Source organism: Lates calcarifer, linkage group LG18 (assembly GCF_001640805.2).
Source record: "Lates calcarifer isolate ASB-BC8 linkage group LG18, TLL_Latcal_v3, whole genome shotgun sequence".
NCBI classification, from domain to species: Eukaryota; Metazoa; Chordata; class Actinopteri; family Centropomidae; genus Lates; species Lates calcarifer.
This window is the reverse complement of record NC_066850.1, coordinates 10,099,052-10,119,453: the sequence shown is the minus strand read 5'-3', so window position 1 is coordinate 10,119,453 and position 20,402 is coordinate 10,099,052. Positions and strand designations below refer to the sequence as shown.

The window sequence follows — 20,402 nt, the reverse complement described above, 5'->3', positions numbered from 1 at the left end:
TATGTGCGCTTGTGTACCTCTACCTTCCTGTGACACTCCACATCACTTTGAATGTGTGATAAAACAGTTTCAAATGTCTTGCTTGGACATTTACAGCATGAGGTGATCTATGATTTACATCTTGACAGCTCATTAAATTTAAAAATCTCCAAAAGAATGCCACCTCAGTCCATGAAAAGGTGATCTTCGGCATTTCATCCAGCGCTCCTACTGTTTCTTTGAGCAAAGCTGATCACAATTTTACTAGAGGCATTCAGTAAATTCAAGGAAGAAAGGGAGATGCTCTTTAAATAAGAAAGCATGATTGGCATGTAAAAGAAGAAGGCAGGTCAAAGGCATAAACCAGCAAAACTGGAAAGTCCCAGAATCCTGGGGAAGATCACATGCATACATCTGTGATGTTTCTCCATTGCTTATTGCTGTAATGTATTTGTGACATTTGCATGTTTGTCATGATAATTACAGGCTAAAGTTGTACCTACTGCACCTCAGTGCTCTATTGTTGTAAGGTGAGATGCTTTGCAGTTTGCTCACACACCATTTTAATTAAGATGCTAACCTCACCTAGCTGTCTGAGTCTTGACTGCTGGCTGAAGAAATAGATGTCAAAATGCCAGCCTGAAACATGATTCAAAGGCTGAAGATGAAAACATGACCGACCTGCAAACCACAGTGTAAACAGCTGCAGAAAGTTATGTTAACCTCTTGCCCTTCTTGTGACTGGTGCACCTTTCTACATGTGTTAATCAAATGTGTTTGCACCCATGCGGTGCAACTGTACCTTCTTTTTTATGCTGTAGTGCACTGTGTTCCTGGTTTGCTGTGAAAAGCCTAAAGTATTTTTGCTGGTAGCGATTTTGTAAAAGATAAATATTAGTGTGGTTTAGTCGGCTTATATAACAGTAATCCTCAAAAATTTGAATCAACAGAGGTGTGAATGTGGTCAAATATTGTTTCAGGCAACAAAAGGAAAGACAGTTTGCTGCTAGCACAGAGGCTGCTGCTCCTAGTTAGAAATGCCATGTGATGGTGGCAGTGAACATTTCCCTGCTGTTCAGACAAGATGCTCTGCGTCGGCACCATTTTTTTTGGACTGAAAGGTGCAAATTAAAAATGCAAATGATGCTTGTTAAAAAGTGCTAGATGGAGATTGTCAGCGGTATGTGTTGCCCATGTGAGAGAGAGACCTGTACTGTTTCTGCTGTGGACCTGGCTCCACATTAAAAGCAGATGATGGTGAGGAATGTTCCATATGGTTCTGGCTGCTGGATGGCTGAAACAGGTTTCCATGTAGGACACCAGAGGGAGGTAGGGTTTGATAACCGGGACCACATGTACACAGAGGGCCTCTCTGACTGTCCAGCTCCAAGCCCACACATATCAGATACATGTGTAATGTCACATGGAGGGGAGATGTGTGTCCATGCACAACTATGCATAGAGAGAGCACATATCAAACTAATTTATGGGAATCCCAGGTCCCCAGAAGGAGATGGAAAAAGGACACCACTACAGAATTCAAAACATCTGATAAAATGTTTCATATCCAAGATCCTCTCTGGAGTTCCCATTATGTCTTCAGCCGCTAACACAGAAGAGTTACAGCTTGTTTTGGTTGCGAACTGCTTGGAGACCCGGGGACAGTGTTAACAGCCGTACAGCTCGGAAAACAAGTAGAATTGAGCCTCTTTTTAAAAAACTTTCAGCCCACGTATCTTGATACCCGCTACAAGGCCCGACGATGCTCTATATCACATCGGGCCTGACATGGCGATTGCTGCCCCCTGTGATAAATGGGGCCCAAGAGGAACAGCACATTTTTGGGATGCTCCGTCTTTACAGATGTCTAACTGACAGCTCTGTAGTAAATCCACTGACCACACTGGATCTGTGCTTCTCTTTTTATTCCCTCAGTCCGCCTCCTTATGAGAAAGCTGGCACACGACCCCCTGCAGAATACGAATGTCAACTTTTATGTAAGTGACAGCAAGAAGTCTAATGGCTAGTTTCTGCATAGATACATCTGGTGTGTTAGGCCTCATGTTGCAATGGTAAGAATAGATTCAGCAGGCATGAATGGACATATTCTATTTCAAATGATGGACCGAGGATCTCTTCCTCTACAAGGACAGATGTGTGGCTGAACTGCAGAGAATCAATGCTTGTTGTTTGTTTATGCTGAGACTACTTTATGTAAACAGTCAAATCCTTTGCTTTTTTTTTTTTTTTTTTGCTATTTTTCTCCAGGCAACAACTCAGCAGGTGCTGTCACAATCTTCCTGTTAGTGTGCTGTTTGTGTACGTATTTCATACACAAGCCTTCGTTTTGTGTAAACAGCCTCAGACGGTTCCAGCCCAAAACAAAATAAGCCTGCTGATGCATAACAGCCGATCCATCTGGAACGCAAACTCTTAGCTACATCCACAAGTGGTGGCAGCACAGCCATGTGATTCAGATTTTTTTTAATGTCTTTCCAATGGCAATTTTCATGTCAGTTAGATGATTTTTTACAGAAACACAAACAGAGAGGGGGTGTCAGTCGTCGTTACGCAGCTGGATGCTTTTTATATCCTCCCCGTGCTCATTGTTTTATTGAAAATCACTCTGTGTGTACTCAAAGCAAGTTTCAAATTACATATGCTACTGGATATGAACTTCTCGTCAAAAATAAAAGACTCAAATTCTGAGCATGTCGTTTCTGATTTGGTTTCATTTTCGCTAATTCATTTACAGCCTCATTTTACAGAACACCTCCTGGACTTATTTGGGGGAAGAGCAGCCGATCTCTGCACGGCTTCACTTTTATTAAGTAAACACAATATTACTTGCCAAGATTACAAGACTCATTTTGTAGACATCAACAGTCTCTGATTCACATTGTTAAGAACCAGACACCCCATACACAAAACAGATCCTAACACTGGCTTCAAAATGAAGTTTGATGAATGTAGCTCTTCACTTTGTGGATACTGATACTGCTTTATTACTACTTGTGTTTGGGGCTGCAACTAACGATTATTATCATCAGTTTTCTTTGGATTAGTTTTTGATTATTGCTTAGTTTATAAAATAGTGGCAGATACCCTTCACAAGTTCACATCATCTTTGCAGAACTCATCCCTTGGCATTTATGTTAATCAATGTGACAAATGATTTCAGCGCTACTGCACTGGAAATATCTGCCACACTTGTCTATATTCAAATTTTTCTTAGCACTAAGCAAATTACATCACTGAAAAACTAAAAGCTCCAGACTTGAGAGGTTCAGTCAAAGAGCTTTAACAGCATTTTAGGGTGCTTTTTGCTTTTAACTTGTGATGATGAAATGTGAAGACACCTCTCAGCTTTGCATCGCGGCAGCTTTTTCAAACAAACTCGGCTCTGGAGCTCTCCTGGTGTCTCCCTGAGCAACAGTGCCTCTGTTTGGCAGCATGCATGTATCAATTTCTGCAATATTCTCCTCAGGTAAAGTGTGAAGATCATATGATGCTGTGGCAGATAACACAGGCTAGAAAAACACAGGCACTACTCCCTTGGACATCGTCTGCTGAAATGTGGCTTCACAAAATCTGAATTAAAAGGATTCCATTTGAGTTAAGAGTGAGGATTTCTCTCCTCATTCCTCCTTTCATGTCACTTCTCACCATTAAGTGGCCGGTGGCAGGGTCGGCTGTCATGGCCTCGTTCTGGAAAGTGTTGGCCTGAACCAGCTCCTCCTCCTCTCTCCTGTCCTTCTCCCCCGCGTCATCATCGTCCAGCTCGTCCAGGCTCTGACAGAGGAGAAGAGAAAAGAGGAGAAAAGAGAAATCATTAGATCAGCCTTGGGTAGAGCTATTGCAGTCACTCAGGCTATGTTTACACACACTCAAGAAACTGTCAGAGAATTTAATGTGCATAGGGGTCAGTTTTACCAAATTTGCAACTGACAACAGCAACTGAGTATTGATGTCCCCTTTCATACCACCACACTGCTGCCTCAGCTACTGGTCAGAGGTTTTGTCATGCACATGGGACCTTGTAAAAACCTTGTTGGAAAGTCTTTAATTGCCCTTATATATGGCCAAGAAATCACCTTTCTACAACAGAAATCTTGCTGCATTAATCAAGTTTCCAATCCATTATTCCGATTTTATGAAACCAAGTTATTTGTTTTTTTTGTTATAGAGTTTAGGTCAGGTCCCCGCAGAAAGCCAAGAATAAACTCAGTCACTCCAGTGCATGTAAACGCTCTGACAGATGCACGGTGACAGGCAAGGTCATTCCCACCATAACAGCGATGTTGACCTCTGCCTCAACACGGCCAGGGTCCCCTCTTAATCCTCTTAAGACATGATCACATTCACTTCCAGGAATCCCTGAGGAGCTGCAGCTCAAACACTACCCAAACACTAGATAGATTCTAGTCAAGCAACGCGGTGACAGGCCTGTTCGAGGGCCTTTCACCTCCCGAGGACAGTCAGAGGGGGTTTTTTGACCAGTGGAATGTCCCCTGAAAACACAATAAAAGACATGAACAAACATACAAAGCAAACATCCTCCTTTGACAGAGGCATAGGGAGTTAGCTTTCATTATTTAGGCAGAGATCTTGCACATTGCCTGGGAAAACCTCCAACTTTAACTCCTCGCAATCTGGATTCTGAGCTTTGTCATGAAAAACGCGCACGTCTTCGGCTTCCTATTTGCATTACTTTACAGCGAACAGAGCCGCGGAGTTACGGGGTTCAGCTGTCAGGAGTGGTGAAGATGCATTGCGCAAACAGAGCTCGACATTAGGATGGATGGTTGGATCGTGACGAGAGACAGAGATTGGGGCCAAACTCCCAGAGGGGCACAATGCAAACCAGTCTTTCCTGTTTCACGCTACAGGCCAAACAAAAGGTGCCCACTCAACAGGCCTTTTAGTGGTAAAAATAGCCTTGCAAGGTTAACAAGGAATGCAGTCATTTGCAAGGCCTTTCCTGCCAAACGGTTTATCAGTTGTCCTTTGGGAAAACACCAGCCCCTTTTCTTTTTGTCTCAGTGCCTAATGCTAGCCCTCTCTTGCCTCCTGATGTAACTTAGTGCTCTCTAACATGCATGTACAGAGAGTGGACACAATAACAGGATCAAAAATCACTACTTTATTTATGTCAGGGAGGTTTTGATTTCCACAGGCTCTCTTGCATTGAACTGCACTATGGTATGCTTGAATTGTCTCCATCTCTGTGCACTGATGAAATGTTTTCCTGCAGCAATTTATAAGTGACAGGGCACCATTTCAGGATTTTGACAGCACAATATGTGGGAAATAAATGCTAGATGTTTTGAGTTTTAAAAAATGACACAAAACAGAAGTCTGTCTGCGTTAACACATCGTGTACTGTGCAGTGACTAACCACTCCGCTATGCACAAACTTGCCTGAAATGTGGAATTGGGAAGCTTGAAGTTTATTTTGGATGGAGATGCAGCCCATTTTGCCCTCTAGTATTCCAAATTGCTGTGCATTTTCTCCTCTCTGTGCAGCCATATAAGGGTTGTTTTTGCTCCTGACATCATCAAAATGAGTCTGTGAATTCTTTTTGCCAATTTCTTACCTTGGGCTATGGAAACAAGCAGATAATGTGTGGAAGGATGAACGAGCGATGGGCTGACTGATGGTTTGACTTGATGTTGTTGTTATGAGCAATGTGTTCACATTTCATCACTGGGGAAGGATCCAAAACTGAGAGTTACTAAAAATGGGACCCTTTTTTTTTTTAGCACAAACAGTGCCAAAGAGACAAAGAAACTGCTCTTCAAAATCACTGTTAGTTTTTAATAGATCATTCTCTGTAAGTTTGTAAATGAAAGTACAGCTTAAACTGATTGCACATAGAAGCTAATGTTTTGCTAACACTTCACATTGCTTGATTGCTCTCTGGTGTATATTCAATACTTTGCAGGGTTATTTTGCACCAGTTTGACTGGGCTAAAGTTAGCTCATATGAAGCATGTATTTAGTGGAGAAACAATCCAGAGGAGCAGTGCTGACACATAAAGCTTCTTTCCCCAAAATGGTCATTTAAAAGTCTCCTGTTCTCAGTCTTACCTCTGCTTTGGTCAGGTGGGTGCTTTCCACTTTCCAGATGCAACTGATTACAGAATGCATACTGGAAGCACTTTTTATACTCCACCAGGACTTTTAGATGAATTAAAAATATACTAAACATTTCAATATTGTTGATTTATGTGATAAGTGACCCTGGAAATGTTTCAGTCGTTACAATAACAGTCTCCATCTGAGCCATAATTCAGATAATACAGCGAAATGCAGCCAAAAGTCAATTCACACAAAGACAACAACATTAATTCTTGTGATGATGACACACAGAGATTAAAAACTTGAGTGTGAGCTGAAAAGAAGCAGCCAGAATCCCAGAATCCTCTCTGCTTCCTGTTTACAGCAGCACGAGTGTCAGGGCCTCACAAGAGTGTTTACTTAACTTAAAACAAGTAAAACACGTATCATGGTCTGCTCCAGCCTCAGTACCCTTGTCTGTCACTCTGCACATAAAGAATTAAAGAGGCTACATCTGGAGCAGAGCTTCACAGTCTATTGGAATGTCTGTTGTGGTTGGAAACTCTCTCTACGGGGAGGAAAATGATCAGTCATCTACTCTAAAGCTCTGTCCAGGGCTGTGAGAATCTGAATGCATCTGATTCTTTGGCTGCACAACAGCAGACTGTGAGTTTTATTTCCCTGCTCTGGCATTTACCTTTTAAGTGACTGTCAGAGTGATGCTGCTTGACGGTTAATTTGAGTGAGCCGAGTACATTTTGTGGTAGCAGTAAACCTGCAGCTCTAGACAGAGTAAATACAGAGAAGTTAAGAAGTGATAGGCTGCCAAAACCTTGATGTCATCCAAATGTTCAGCAGCAAGCACACTCTGAGGAGTACTTCAGATGGTGCACTTACTGTTTTTTTGTGAATATTTGACAAAGACGTATGAGATAATAACTGAGTTCGAAGAGAACTATTTAGTAAGAGGGGACGTTCCATGTGATTTTTATTACTATCACATAAGCTCTGACAAGGTGAATAGAGTACATAGAGTTCTTGATAGCGATAATCTTCCCAAAAAGTTTACTCACAAAGGTTGAATGTCTTTAAATAAGACACGATGACTAAGCCCTCCTCGGCTTTTTTCTCTCTGTATCTCCTCTCTGCACATTACTACACAAAATGGTTCGGCAGCACAGATATTAGAGAAGCAATTACAGCTACAGTGGCATCCATGGCAACCACTGGTGCAGCGATGCAAACAAATACACTAAGACTACCAATCAGCATCTAACCAGTAATCACATGGTTTATTATCTATGACAGTATGAATCATTTGTGACAAACCATAACACAATATGATCATTTAAACAGGATTTGAAGCCACTGAAAGTCTATTATCATTAGTTACTGGTTGTATACAGGTATGTGGTTGAATATATTCAATACAACCTGGCTAAAAACTTATCATAATATATAAACATCTTCCTCCTCCTCTCAGAGATCCAACACAAACATACAGTACATACTGCCTTGTCACCCTGCCAGCGCCCTGTCCACTTAGTCCTCAGATTTATTTCTAAACAAGCAAAGGGCACCTCGGCTGGAGGCACACTCTTATACAGCAGGCTTAATGACTTGTGTGTATTAATCACCTGCCACTCGCTGCAGCACGGTGACTTCATTAAGATGATCTATTAGAGAAAAGGGGCTCTGGCACACTGATGCCCACTGTCTTTTAATCAGGACCGCCAGTCAGCTCAGACAACAGTACAGACAGGCACAGCGTCACGCTCAGGTATGGCAGAGATCAAAGAGAGGACATCCGCCCCGGAGCTGCTGGCTGATTAATGTGACACTACAGACTGCCAAGGTCAGTGTTAGGTCCAGGGGAGGTGAGCCAACTCAGAGAAGAGAGTGAGACATCATTTGACAGCCTCAAAAAGGTGTGACTGGACCTTCACTGACCTGTGGCAAAAAATATTACATTTCATCCTGGAAGGAAAAACTTCTATTTTCTGTCACCTGTAGGGACCTTCATCCAAAACATAAAATATTCTTTAATCAAAATATCACCAAGAGCTACTGGTGTGTCGGGGTGGGGGGTGGGGTGGGGGCTTTAGAAATAGATGATGCTTGCATGTACAAAAAGGGTGCGTGTGCTCTACTTTCCTCTACAAACTTAGACTTTTCTTGACCTTTATCTGACCAGGAAGGTCTGTAGAGAGCAAAATCTTCTCTTCAAGTTGAGGCCAAAATAATTATGTTACACAGACCAATGTTCACAGAAGGAAGAGCAGTTAAAAAAGGAGGAAAAACAGAAAAGTCATTAAAATACATCACACAACACCGTTTTCTTAGCAAAAACTAAAGCTGCACATTTTAAGGATTTATCACCATTCCAGTTAAGACTGAGCACAACTAGCAATCTCAGTCCGGTTGTAATCATCCTCCCCAAAATCTGATGCCTTTTCATTTGATTTTAGTCCCAAAACAGAGTTGTTTTTTTGTGAGAGGGTTGTTTGGGGACAGAGGCGAGTCAAACAGCGTACAAGACATTCTCAAGAATCAAAGCTTGTATTGGCCACAAAGCCCTGAGTTGCTTTCTATAAAATCGTGTGTTTATCAAGTGAAAGCCTTGCACTTTTTGGCTTTGAACTTAAAGTCTGCTTGACTCTCATTTTCACTCCAAGTGAGACTATAATATTTTAATCAGCATCCAGCCAGACCTCAAAATGAGTTCGCTTCACATGTGGGGGGTGCAGTTAAAAAAAAGAAAAAAAAAAAGTTTTCAGCAAACAAACAACAGGGTTCTGGCTGTGATTGTTGACCCAGAGATAGCAGCATCAGCATTCCTCTGGATGTGTCAGATGGGGCTGAGGCCTGAGGGCAGGCCAGTCGGGCTCAGCAGGGCTGGGCAGAGATCTTTGACTGTCTGCAAGAGCTTTAATACATCTGTGGGAAACAGCTTGCAGCATATTTTGAGTTTGCCAAACTTGTTCTCTGGGCTATAACCTCCACAGTAGGTTAGAGCGGAGCAGTGGTTTTGACCGGACTTGTAAAGAGTCTGGCTGACAGTGTGTTTGTAAGTGTGTGTGTGTGCGGGGTTGAGAGGACAGCAGCAGAGAGTATTTGGAGCTTTGAGGGGGGTTGGGGTGGAGGTGGGGGGGGTTTCACTCTGTATAAATGGGACTTTACACTCCAACACCACAGACCTCCACAGAAAACCACATGGCCCCCGTTCAGCCCTCTGCTCCGGAGATGTCATACTCGGCGAAAAGTTGGAAACTGGAGCTGGCCAGTACATCAGCAGGCCCATATCAGCCTGTCGCAGAGATGTCAGTGTCTGCATCGATGTCGGCAGATATGAAAAAAGAACTTTCAAAGCAGAAAACTGCAGCAGCAAATGTTTTACCGGGAGCATTTGTATGTATATTTGACTTGTTTTCATTTCATGTATAAAACATCAGGGTTTCCTGCAGCATAGTATTGATATTCTCATATACTGATATTGTTATTACCCTCTAAAACCCAGTTGTAGAGCCTTGACACAGGGCTCTTTGTTGCTAAATATTGCATCTCCACTGGCATTAGAGACTTGTAGGAGAAAACACGAGTACCACCAGCTGACCAATCAGAGTTATTTCGGTTCCCACATGGTGTCCCTCTAGCTGCTGTAGCACTGACATGCAACTGGTGTACATCCACTTATGGAGCAGCTAAGTAGCTAGCTCCATCAGCAACATCAGTAACTGTCAGTCTTGCAGTGCCTTCAAACAGCTTCCTCTATGGCTAAGAGAGCTCTTAAACATGGATTACAACACAGTGAAGTGTATAAGAAACCAGTAGAAGACCTTAAATAACTCTCTTCTGCAGCTTTAAATAGGCTTACTGTGGCCCCACACAGTGCCTGTGACCCTCAGCAGACCTTAATAGTCCCCTCTGCGACCCCTCTGCATGCACACACACTGACTGGTTTTTAAGAAAAACTACCGAGCTTTTATCAACACCGCTGGCACTGTATGAGCTCCACGCAGCTGAATATTAACACAGTGAATCACCGTATCAATCTCAAACACAGCAGTATTTTGCCTGTCAACCTCAGGTGCAAAACAATCATTATCAATTCGAGCCAGAATCCAAAGCATTAAAATCAAGAAGCAAGGGGAAATTAAGAGTTTCAGGTAAGCTACACGTAATGAGTCAAACAGGAAAACCAATGGTTACATGACAGGCAGAGTAAAACTGTAAAACATTGCTAATGGATGACATTAACTGATTATGTTTAATGCCATGAAATTATTCAAGATCACGGAAAATTGTGTAATTACATGGCTTTGCCTCAGATCCCTGATACATAATTAGCTATTGGTTGAATTTATGCATAACAGATTGGTTTTTATATAACTGCAGGGAAAATGCCAAATGTGTTGTGCTTTTGACTTAAGATGCCACTTCTGCCTCTCATCACCTCCTGCCAGAATTAGGATTTTAAAACTTGTTGTGAAGTACTACATGTACCCTAAATCTCAATTATGCATCCAAAACTTGTAAGTCACTTTGGATAAAAGTGTCTGCCAAATAAGTAAATGTAAATATGATGCAAATGCAAAACAAAATCTACAAAATAATGTGTTTTAATGTGTTTGAGTGTAAACATGGTCTTCCCTTGAAAAAGACTGCAGGCTGGACTGTCCTGTCTTGTTGTGCAGGAGGTCTTTATCTTTTTGTGTATTTGCTCGAGCCCTGTCCTCGTAAACACTACCGACCAGCGCCTGAGCGTAGGAGATCCAGCTTGTCATTACAGCCACATTAGCAAGTCAGCTGTTTGTTTTCTCTGCTGTTTGCCCGGGCAAAGGATGGAACACAAACTGACATTGACTTGTTGGTGTCAGGGACAGACGCACAGCTTTCAGGGACACAGTTATCACATGACAATGCATGCCAGAGAAATCCTTTTTTAACCTTTTACTTTACCTTTTAACTTTTTATTATAATTTCTTGTCATGTCTTTGTCTTTGTGGTTTTGGGGGAAATGTTTGGCTTGTGTTTGACTATTTAAAAGGTTTCAAATAAAATGTTAACTCAGCACCTTGACATTTGATGTTGTCTGGTTGTTGGTTGTTGTCTGCTAAGCATCACAAATGTTTGGACATGTCCATACTGACACTCATCCACTTAATACATGACACTGAGTAATAACTGCTTTCTCCCTCAGTGAGGACAGGAGCTTTGGGCTGTCTTGAGGGAGCTAAGATAGTTTTAACATCTGTGTGTCCCGACCACAGACCAGGACGGCTGTAATTCAAGCTCAGAGAGAGACGGCAGGCTGGTGGTGGTGACGGCTGCTAGAGCGTTTATCCCGGCAGCCTCTCCTGAGTCCCTGCGTCCCATTAATGAATCCCGTTCCTGCAAACCAGCAGTAATAACGGGGTGCCTTGCTGTGTGCCGTACGGAGGCCGCGGGGGGGAAGTGGTCCTGTGTTTTGTCTAACCCCTAATCTTGTTTTCGCCCCGGTGCTGGCGTGGGCACTTCTTCCTTCCTGCCCTGATGTGTTTTTTTGCAAAGCACTGCACAAAGCCCAAGCTCAAAACCCGCCGGTCCTACCAAGCTGCGGCACGATGGTGGTGTTCCAACACTTCCACTCCACACATGTTTAAAGCAGCACTCGTGGCAGAACAAAACCGCTGAGTTACCCTGTTGTTTTCCATCATACATCCCATCATCCAAAAGCGGGTAGGATTTAGAAAACCACACAAGCAGCTAAAAATCATACAAAGGAAGAACAGAGAAGGCCGAAGACAAAAGGGCACAGAGGGAGCATCCAACGTCCTGCTGCTTTTGCATTTTATATTTCATTTTCTTACCCTTCATCCTCTTTTCCTTTTCCACATGCTGTCCATCTTAAAATAAATCTCAGCCCAAGGTCCACATCCTGTATTAGCTTTTTCTTGAGCTTTCAACACATCTCACAGTCCTTACAAGCAGATGGAGGCTGCTTGACATGTCTTAAACAAATTTTAAATGAATTTCCATAATGCCAGTTTCCATCCACTACTGTTATGCAAAGCAGAATAGCATTAGGAGGCTAATTCTCCAGGCAGGTGCTGTTAAACCATGACAGAGGAGGAGGGCGCGATGAGGTGATGTAATTAAAAAAATGTCAGTCAAACCTCATACGAACAAAATTGTAGAACAGAAATGTGGCCTTTATGTTTGAAATCTGAGGAAAGTTACAGCCCTGTTATGCCTTCTGTCCATTTCCATAAAACCAACTCTTCTGCCTCAGCCAGGGATAAAAAAAAGATTTCTGCAGCATTTCCATCTTTTTAATTCTAAACTACCAGTGTTTCTTTTTAAAGCACAAATTGAAAATGAAAAAATAAAAATAAATAAATTGAAACACTGGTGGATGAAAACAAAATACATGACAATACTTACTTAACAACAACAACTACACCTGTGCTGGGCTGTCCTCATCACTTGAAGACATGATGTACTGTAAACTGGGGAATTCACTGTGACTGTTCACTGAATGCCAAGAAAAGATCTGTATGAAAATTAATTTAAACTGATGTGTTCTGTTTAAAAATGTCTTTAAGGATAAGTTCAAACTGATAACCATGGGCCTCACAGTTTAAATTCCATCTGAACAGCCACATTACTTTACATCTGACTGTATGCATGTGCAGAGAACCATGACAGTTGTGTCAGGAGGGATATCTTGTACGTAACTCAGAATTAATAACGGCTTATCTCTTGGGGCATTTTATCAGCAGACTACGATGTGACCTCTGACCCAGAGCTGTGGCCGACAGCCTCCACTTCCCCACTGACTTCTTCCTTGGTATGTCTGGTATCTCCTCACATGTACTACCTTTCGCTGCCCTGGCCCACATCACGATGCCAAATGGGTTGTTTAACATCTGGTATCCCAGGCCATTCTTCTATTTTACCCACAAAGCCTCTTGAGTGTGTTGGCCCTGGTTTACCTCGCAACCTGGCATGGACTGAGCTCGTCCATTTGGCAGAAGAGGAACAAGCCCGGCATTTAGACAGAGAGGTATTGTGTCAGCAGACCCTTCTCACGATGGACACCTCACAAAGGGAGGAGATGTCTTGGGCCACTGTGGAGCTCTGACACTCGAGGAGCAGAAATCTGCCCTGCCTCTCTGTTGACTGGGTTTATCTAATGAGGACGAGGCGGTCGGAGAGCCAAGTGCCATTCAGTCCTTGCCGTCTCTTCGCTAGGCTGTCGTGTTTTTTGGCTGCTGCTGCTCGATTTTCTTGGCCGAGGGCTCGCGCTCATTCAGAGCCCCAACAACTCTGGGACTATTCAGGTTTCATAGACCTATCAAAAGAACCACAGACATGCTGGGCAGGAGTAAAGCCAGGTCCAGACCATCCAGGAAGCTACAAAAGTGGCAGCAGCAACCACAGCGCAAACGGCTTTCACACACTGTCGGACTGCTCAGTGATACCACTGCTCGACATTCTAAAGCTAACAAGCTAACCCAACAATAAATTTTTACAAACAAAAATCAAGGCAAGGAAGCATCAGCCTGGTTTTAAATCTGGAGCAGTAATGGTCCTGTGTAATTACTCCACATATTCCAGTATTCAAAACAATCAAGAATCGGATTAAAGCAAGCCATTTAACCCAAGTACACACATTTCAAAGGTTTGCTCTCTCCTTGCTTGTATGAAATAGAGTTCACTATAAACAAGCAACTCACCCTCACAAAAAAACTAACCAAAACAGAACTAACAATGTTATATCAATTCCAGCCAGGTAAATTTATATTGTCCTTTTGCATGTTAATGTCTTAATAGGGTGAATTCCAACAGGCAGAATAATTGCTTCCTGATTTTCTGTATTCCAAAGTAATGATGTTGTTTCCTGCTGTAGATTTTGTAACTGCTCTCTCTTGTTTATCAGCAGTACTTGGCTGAGATTTGATTATGTTTCTGTGTCTTTTTTATTTGGGCTTATCTGTAGGAGTACCGGGTCTTGTTGGTTCATGTCTGGGTCACTATTTTAGTCCTTTATTGTCATTCCACAGTCAGTTGGTTTAGCAATTCTGAGGGGGGGGATTAATATGTTTTTTATAGAGAGTAAGGGATATCTGCAGCAGTGCATCTGACTCCAGTCAATACCAGTGGATAAATACTACAGCAAAAAAACAGTTGCAAACAACATGTGCATAATAAGACTGGTAGTTGCAGCAGAAATTTACTTCATCCAAGATCCATGACAAGATTTCCTTAGTTATATCCCTCCAAAAGATAAAAAAAGAAAAAGAAATACATCATCATTTAGAACAAAAGACATTATATAGCAGCCTAAACCTGCCCTGGAAAAAAGTGTTTTTTGATTTTAACATAACATGTATTCTGACTCAAATCATTTGCCCAGAACTGAAACAGGGATTTAACAAGAACTTCAACAATGGAAAGAATCAGAATAGAACAGTGCTCGACTCTAGATGTGTGACCAATTCAAACATTAGGAACAACAAGGCTGTGTGGAAAAATAAAAGACTCCTCTGCATAGCACAAAAGACTATAACTGAGACAGCCTCTACCAGCTGAGTGATTGATTATGAAGACAGCTGTTGGGAGACCAAGCAGAGGTAAGTGTGTGTGCGCGTGTGTTTGTGTGTGTGTGTGTGTGTGTTGAGTGACTGCTGGGCAGCTGGAGAGCAGTAGCAGCCTGAGGGCACCTGATGGCACTGCTTAACCATGCTGTTTCCCGACCGCCACCTGAACAACACACCTGGCAATAAAAGGTTTTGCGGTTATGTTGCGTCACCGGGCAAACACAGCTGCTGCCGTCATGGAGCCTCACAGGAGAAAGAGCAGAAACTGTCCTGGAAAGCGCTGGCGTGGCTGTGTGGTCAGTGGGCATGTGCAGCTATGCCTGTGTCACGGTATGATTTTGGTGCCAAAATGATCTCAGATTTTTTTGTTTTTTATTAATATTTTTTGGTCTTGTTCTTTTATTTGATAAAAGTCATTGTCCCCTTCCAAACGGCAAAATCCTTAATTTATTGCTTTTTTTAGTGTTTTAGCTAGCTAACTAACCTAAGCACAGAAATTAATAACCTGCATGCAGTTCTGCCTCTGTAAAATATATTCACCTCTGCACCCTTCTCACACAAGGCTCAATCCTGAGGATTTGGTGGCATTGTCACACAGGATCATACCAAAATTACCCTCGATGACTGTATTTATCAGGCACTTTAATAAACAATAAGGGGATTAGTCTGTCTAACTTCCTACTTTTACTCTCATGAACATTAAACTGTTCGTTTCAAAGGTTGTTTCTGTTATTTGTAACTTATTTCTCATGTCAAGGAAATGTCTGGCACTAATTTTAAACAAATTTGCTGGTAAAAACATTCCTGTAGAGGTACACACTTGAACCAGAAGGGAATGCTGTCTCTTTCAAAACAGAGGCTAGACAAATTTAGCATTCAATCAAATGCCGCATAAAAACACTGTGGTCCACGCAGGATACCAGAGCATTTGGGTATTGGGAGGTTGCACAGAGCCTTGATCCAGTCATTAGTGAAGAATGGCTTGGAAAGCAAAAGATTTCCTCCTGAGATTATTTCCTCTCTGTCATTTAAAGGGTCTGGCCTGTTGGAGAGGAATTTCTAAGCCTAAATCACAGCATAATTAAGGAGATAATGTCTTGTAGAAACGAAACAAATACCTCTGGCAAGCAGCATACCCTGCAGCTTCGGAGCAGGTCACAATTCAATTATTTTAGACGGAGTGTCTCGCTAGGCAACGGCTGTCTCTTAAAAATCAAATCTACCTGGGATTAGGCTGCTTTATAGGAAATAAATTGTCTTCTTTGTCTCATTAGGTCTGGCTCATTTTGTATTTTCCTTTCTATTGAACAAAAAGGAGAGCTCACAAATTCCCTCGCAGTAAAAAAATGACTAATAACTTTGACACAAAAATAAGGCACCTTCACATCATTTGACACACTGTAAAAAAATAGCCTATGAATTCGCAGGCTCTTTCTAATTAACACCATCTGCAAAACCACCCTACAACCCACAGTGAGGTCCCCTCCAATAAACCACAACTGAATCCATCTGTTCTAATTCTTAATGCACTCCCTTTTATTTGTTTAGAGATCTTTTATTATGGAAGGAAAATCTCAGTCCAGACAAAACCCAACTGATGACAGGATATGGCATTTCCCTTGATTATTGGGGGTATTTGATGCTGTGATGGTACAGTAAGAGTGAATAGACCCACTTCCAACAAGTTTTGTTCAAGTTGAAAAAGATGTTGCACACCCAAATCTATTGTGATGATCCTTTAATTGCACATGAGCAATAGGATAATTTAGCTAAGCCTAAATATGTTCAGAACAGTCACTTACTGAGTCTTTTTAACCTGTTGAAACCTGTTGAAAGACTCAATTAGCAGTCACTAAAACTGAAAAGAGAACTGCCTTAAAAACCAAAAGGGGGGGGGGGGGGCTTTGCTGGTTATTTTGTGTTGCTAACTGGTGCAGGCAGCAAGAAGAAATGCAAAACCAGAAAGTCCAGTTTGGGAAATTTATCAGTGAGTTTGATGCTTTTCAGACGCCAAAACACATCAGCAAATGTTTTATCTGTTGTCTAGACAATGGGGTGGTTAGCAACAGAATTATTTACACCTATGTGACCTGCCAGTGCAGTGCGTCACTGGATGCCAGAGTATTCATGCTGCTGTTGTCAGCTGTACATGCATTGTTTGGCTGAGGATTCTGTTTTTGGACCCTCATTGAAATGATTGAAGCTAATGCTAATGTTGGTCTTAATATGGCCTTAGTTCATCACTGGCAGGTGTATCTTTTTAACATGCTGACATTACACCCAAAAAAAAACTGCTTGATATTAAATCACGATAAATGAAGCCAAATTTTAAGTAGCTCTCAAGATCAGGTCCTTAGTTTCCATTTGTGCCTCATATTCCATGACAACCTGTGTGCTTGAAACCATATGTGGAATTCACAGTTGATCCCAGTTATAGCCCATAGGAGCAGCTCCTTCAAACAAGCAGTGGACTGAGAACCATCTACCTACCGCACAGCTCAGCACAACACAGCAGGAGAGGGGCCTCTGGGACTACTGTAGCTGTGATTGACACAGCTTACGAAGAAAAACAATGAGTGGAAAACACAGGGAACACTTCTATTTAAAGCCCACGTCTGCCAGCCTATTCTCTGTGCAATACCATTCCCCATTTCTATTCATGATGACTCCTGTTGAGAGAGGGACCATTCCAGATGAAAGAGAAGGGGAAGCAGGATGATGGACGCACCATAAAATCATTCACAGCCAAAATAAAAAGGGGGTGACACCCTCAGAGTTTCTTATTTGTGAATGGCATGAGTGGTGAAATAAGATGTTAAAGAGGGATGCCTCTGTCAGCGGCCATGTTTGAGAGTTGCACACACGCTGTGAGCCCACAAGACAGACAGTAACCTCACTTCATCAACACATTGCCAAGCCATTTGGTACCATTTAGGACCAAAAGTATGCATTGTTTGCACTTGGGCACGTCTGTCTTCCCTTTGTAAACCAAGACAATTACACAGTCTTTGCAAGGACTGAACTAATTTACCCTGCTTGTAAAAGTGAGGTGTCAACATGGGCTAGAGGCAAGTGTCATGTGGTGAAGTCTGACTCGAGCATATTGGGAAAATAGCTTGACGTAGTTCAATATAGACAGTGAATCAAAGCATTTAATGAAGGTGTAGCCTGGTTTAAAGCTTAAAGTCACAGTGGAATATTGTTCAGTGTTAACTGTCTAGAAATATCCATTTTAACCATCTGTATTCAGACCAAACAGAGTAATATCCTATAAAAACATGTTCTGCAAACAGGCTGAAATGGGCAAACATACATCAAATGCAAGTATACCCTGATCTTTAGCTAGGGAAACCAACTCATTTAGACATACTTATTTTGCAATCTGTTTCTGTTTTAATCAATTTTTAATGTAATTATTTTTAATTAAAGTACACACAACTACCAGTAATTATGTTGCCTTTTATTCTTTCCCACAGTTTTGTAAAGTAACAAAATCAACTTAATATACTTTTAATTGTGGGTAATTTTATAGAGTCATGGTACATTAGACAGAGTACATTTGTGTTTTAATATTTGTACAAGTGTAAAATTTGTATTAACAGTGTACTGTTGTGTAGTTTTATATCAACGTCATAATCTGGATTGAGGATTTATATACATAAGTGTGTGGATGTACTATAGCACAGTAGCTACTCTGGAAACTTCTTTCACCACTGCTCTCCCTTGTCCTTGATCTCTGTCAAGCTTAAGAGCACTTAGAAAAACCCGGTTATGCCTCCATATAGTTAAGAAATCAAGTTTCTCCAACAGCAATCTCCAAATATTAACAGTTTTTTTCTTCCTTTATCTGATAAAGAAAACCTCATTCTCTTTTACATCAGAAAGATTGGTGCAGAAAACTGACAAAAACAAGGTTACTTGGGTTCACATCTTAATGAAGCAGTAGAATAAGCTTTGACAGCTCAATAACCAGCACTCAGAGCCACAGTCACTATGACTGTATTTCTGCAAGTGAAGAAAGGAGAAAACCTACAAAAAGAAAAGAGAAGTAAGAACCAAGGAGAATGGCAGAAGTTCCTCTTTTCCAACATGAATCAATATGAAAATGAAGCCACAGTAGTGACAATTCATGTGAATGTGAGTCTCTGGTTCTGAAGGAGAGAGTAATCAGTCTGAAAGAGGGCCAAGCAGTTAGCGGTGAGCACGGTTCCAATATCGGAGGAATTTCGACGAACTGCGAGTTGATCCCCAGAGCCACAGCAGCGGGACACTCATCAAGTTTCTGTGGGTTTGCTTTGGCAGGTTACGCCACATTCTCTCCAGAGTTGGCTCTTCTCGCCAGCAGAGATGAGTAGCAGACACTTAGGAAAATAGCCTCTGTCCCCCCTCCCGTGCAGCTGCCGAACATGGAAATTACATCTGGTGGAATGATTAAAACCTGTGTGGCCACTGACCACTCCATCCAACCCAGACTTGCTATCCCATTGCAGATGTTCGTGTGTGAAGAGTAAAAAATAAAATAATAATAAAATAAAAGGACTGCTTCCAGGCCAACAGATCCAAGCTGAGAAGATACTGTAGTGTTGACTTTGAACTGGGAGGACTGCCCGGTGTGAGATTAATATGACAAGACAGGCTGTCGGTCCCTGAACACAACCAGTGTCCAATAAGTGAGGAGATATTATCTAAGGCCTCACAATGAACAGACTTAGACACCAGTCTCATTTCACTGGCTGGTACAGTCTTATCGTACCTCAACAGACACGTATCAAAACACAAGACAACACTGATACAGCAGAAATGATGAAAGTGAGTTACTTTGCTTGTGCACTGTTAGGCTCTGCATGCTATACCCTCAGGCTGGGGACAAACAAAGGATGTTTTGCCAAGACTGGCATCTCACCAACTCCAGATATAAGCACAAAACAAACATGTTTTCCCCTCTTCCTCTCCTGTTGTCTGCTCACTGTGTTTTGATGCTCTCGTTAGTTACGAGTGATAAAATGGCTGATAAAAATTTCCCTAAGGCAGTGCAGATGGGGTCCATAAAAATGTCTCAATTTCAAACTACTTACCAAGAAAGTACATACAGTAGATTTTATTAGTCTTCACAGTGTACTGTTTGTAGGTTTTAGGATTGGGTTTTGTTTTCATTTCTTAGCATCTCTCTCTCTCTTTCCAGGTCTTGAGCTTTAGTTACTAAATGTCATTTATAGGTTTTTTTCTGACTTTCTTAAAATTGTTGAAACTCAATATAATTCAATATAGACCTTCACATGGTTTTGTATTTAATAATCACGTTCATATTGTATGAGGAGTAGGCTACAGCTGCAGATCACACTTTTTCAGTCATTGCTATGATCTTGTTTTTACCCTGATTCATTATTTATTAAACAAAACAAAACTGGAGCACATAGGCCAAAAATGTCATCCTATATCACAATATTAAGGAAAGTGATTAAAAAAAATCCCTGGGTCCGATCCTTTAACCCGGATCCATGTTAACATTAAACAGGTTCTTCCCTGACCCATACCCCATCCCTTAACCGAGATTGGTGCAAAATGGTATGGCAGACACACGTGAAAACACAACCTCCTTGGTGGAGGAAACAAACAAAAGAAGTAGCACTCCTCGGTATGAAGGAATTCATGTATTTTCCAGGAAAAAATGCAACGAGCACAGATGTAATTTAATGGTGACTTTGGAAAGCTACTGCCAATTAAATGTAAAAGGTAAAAAAAGGCTAAATGTCATTCCAAAGATTTTGTTACTCTCTGAG

At 41.7% G+C, this 20,402-nt stretch overlaps 1 protein-coding gene across 2 annotated transcripts in view; it reads right to left on the bottom strand.

Moving 5' to 3' along the window:
• pawr (PRKC, apoptosis, WT1, regulator) overlaps window positions 1-20,402 on the bottom strand; it is a 61,904-nt gene that overhangs the window by 16,342 nt on the left and 25,160 nt on the right. For both annotated transcript variants that reach the window (XM_018661980.2, XM_018661987.2), the window contains exon 3: window positions 3,646-3,771. In XM_018661980.2, coding sequence (XP_018517496.1) covers window positions 3,646-3,771 — 126 coding nt within the window. The remainder of the gene's footprint in view (window positions 1-3,645; window positions 3,772-20,402) is intronic.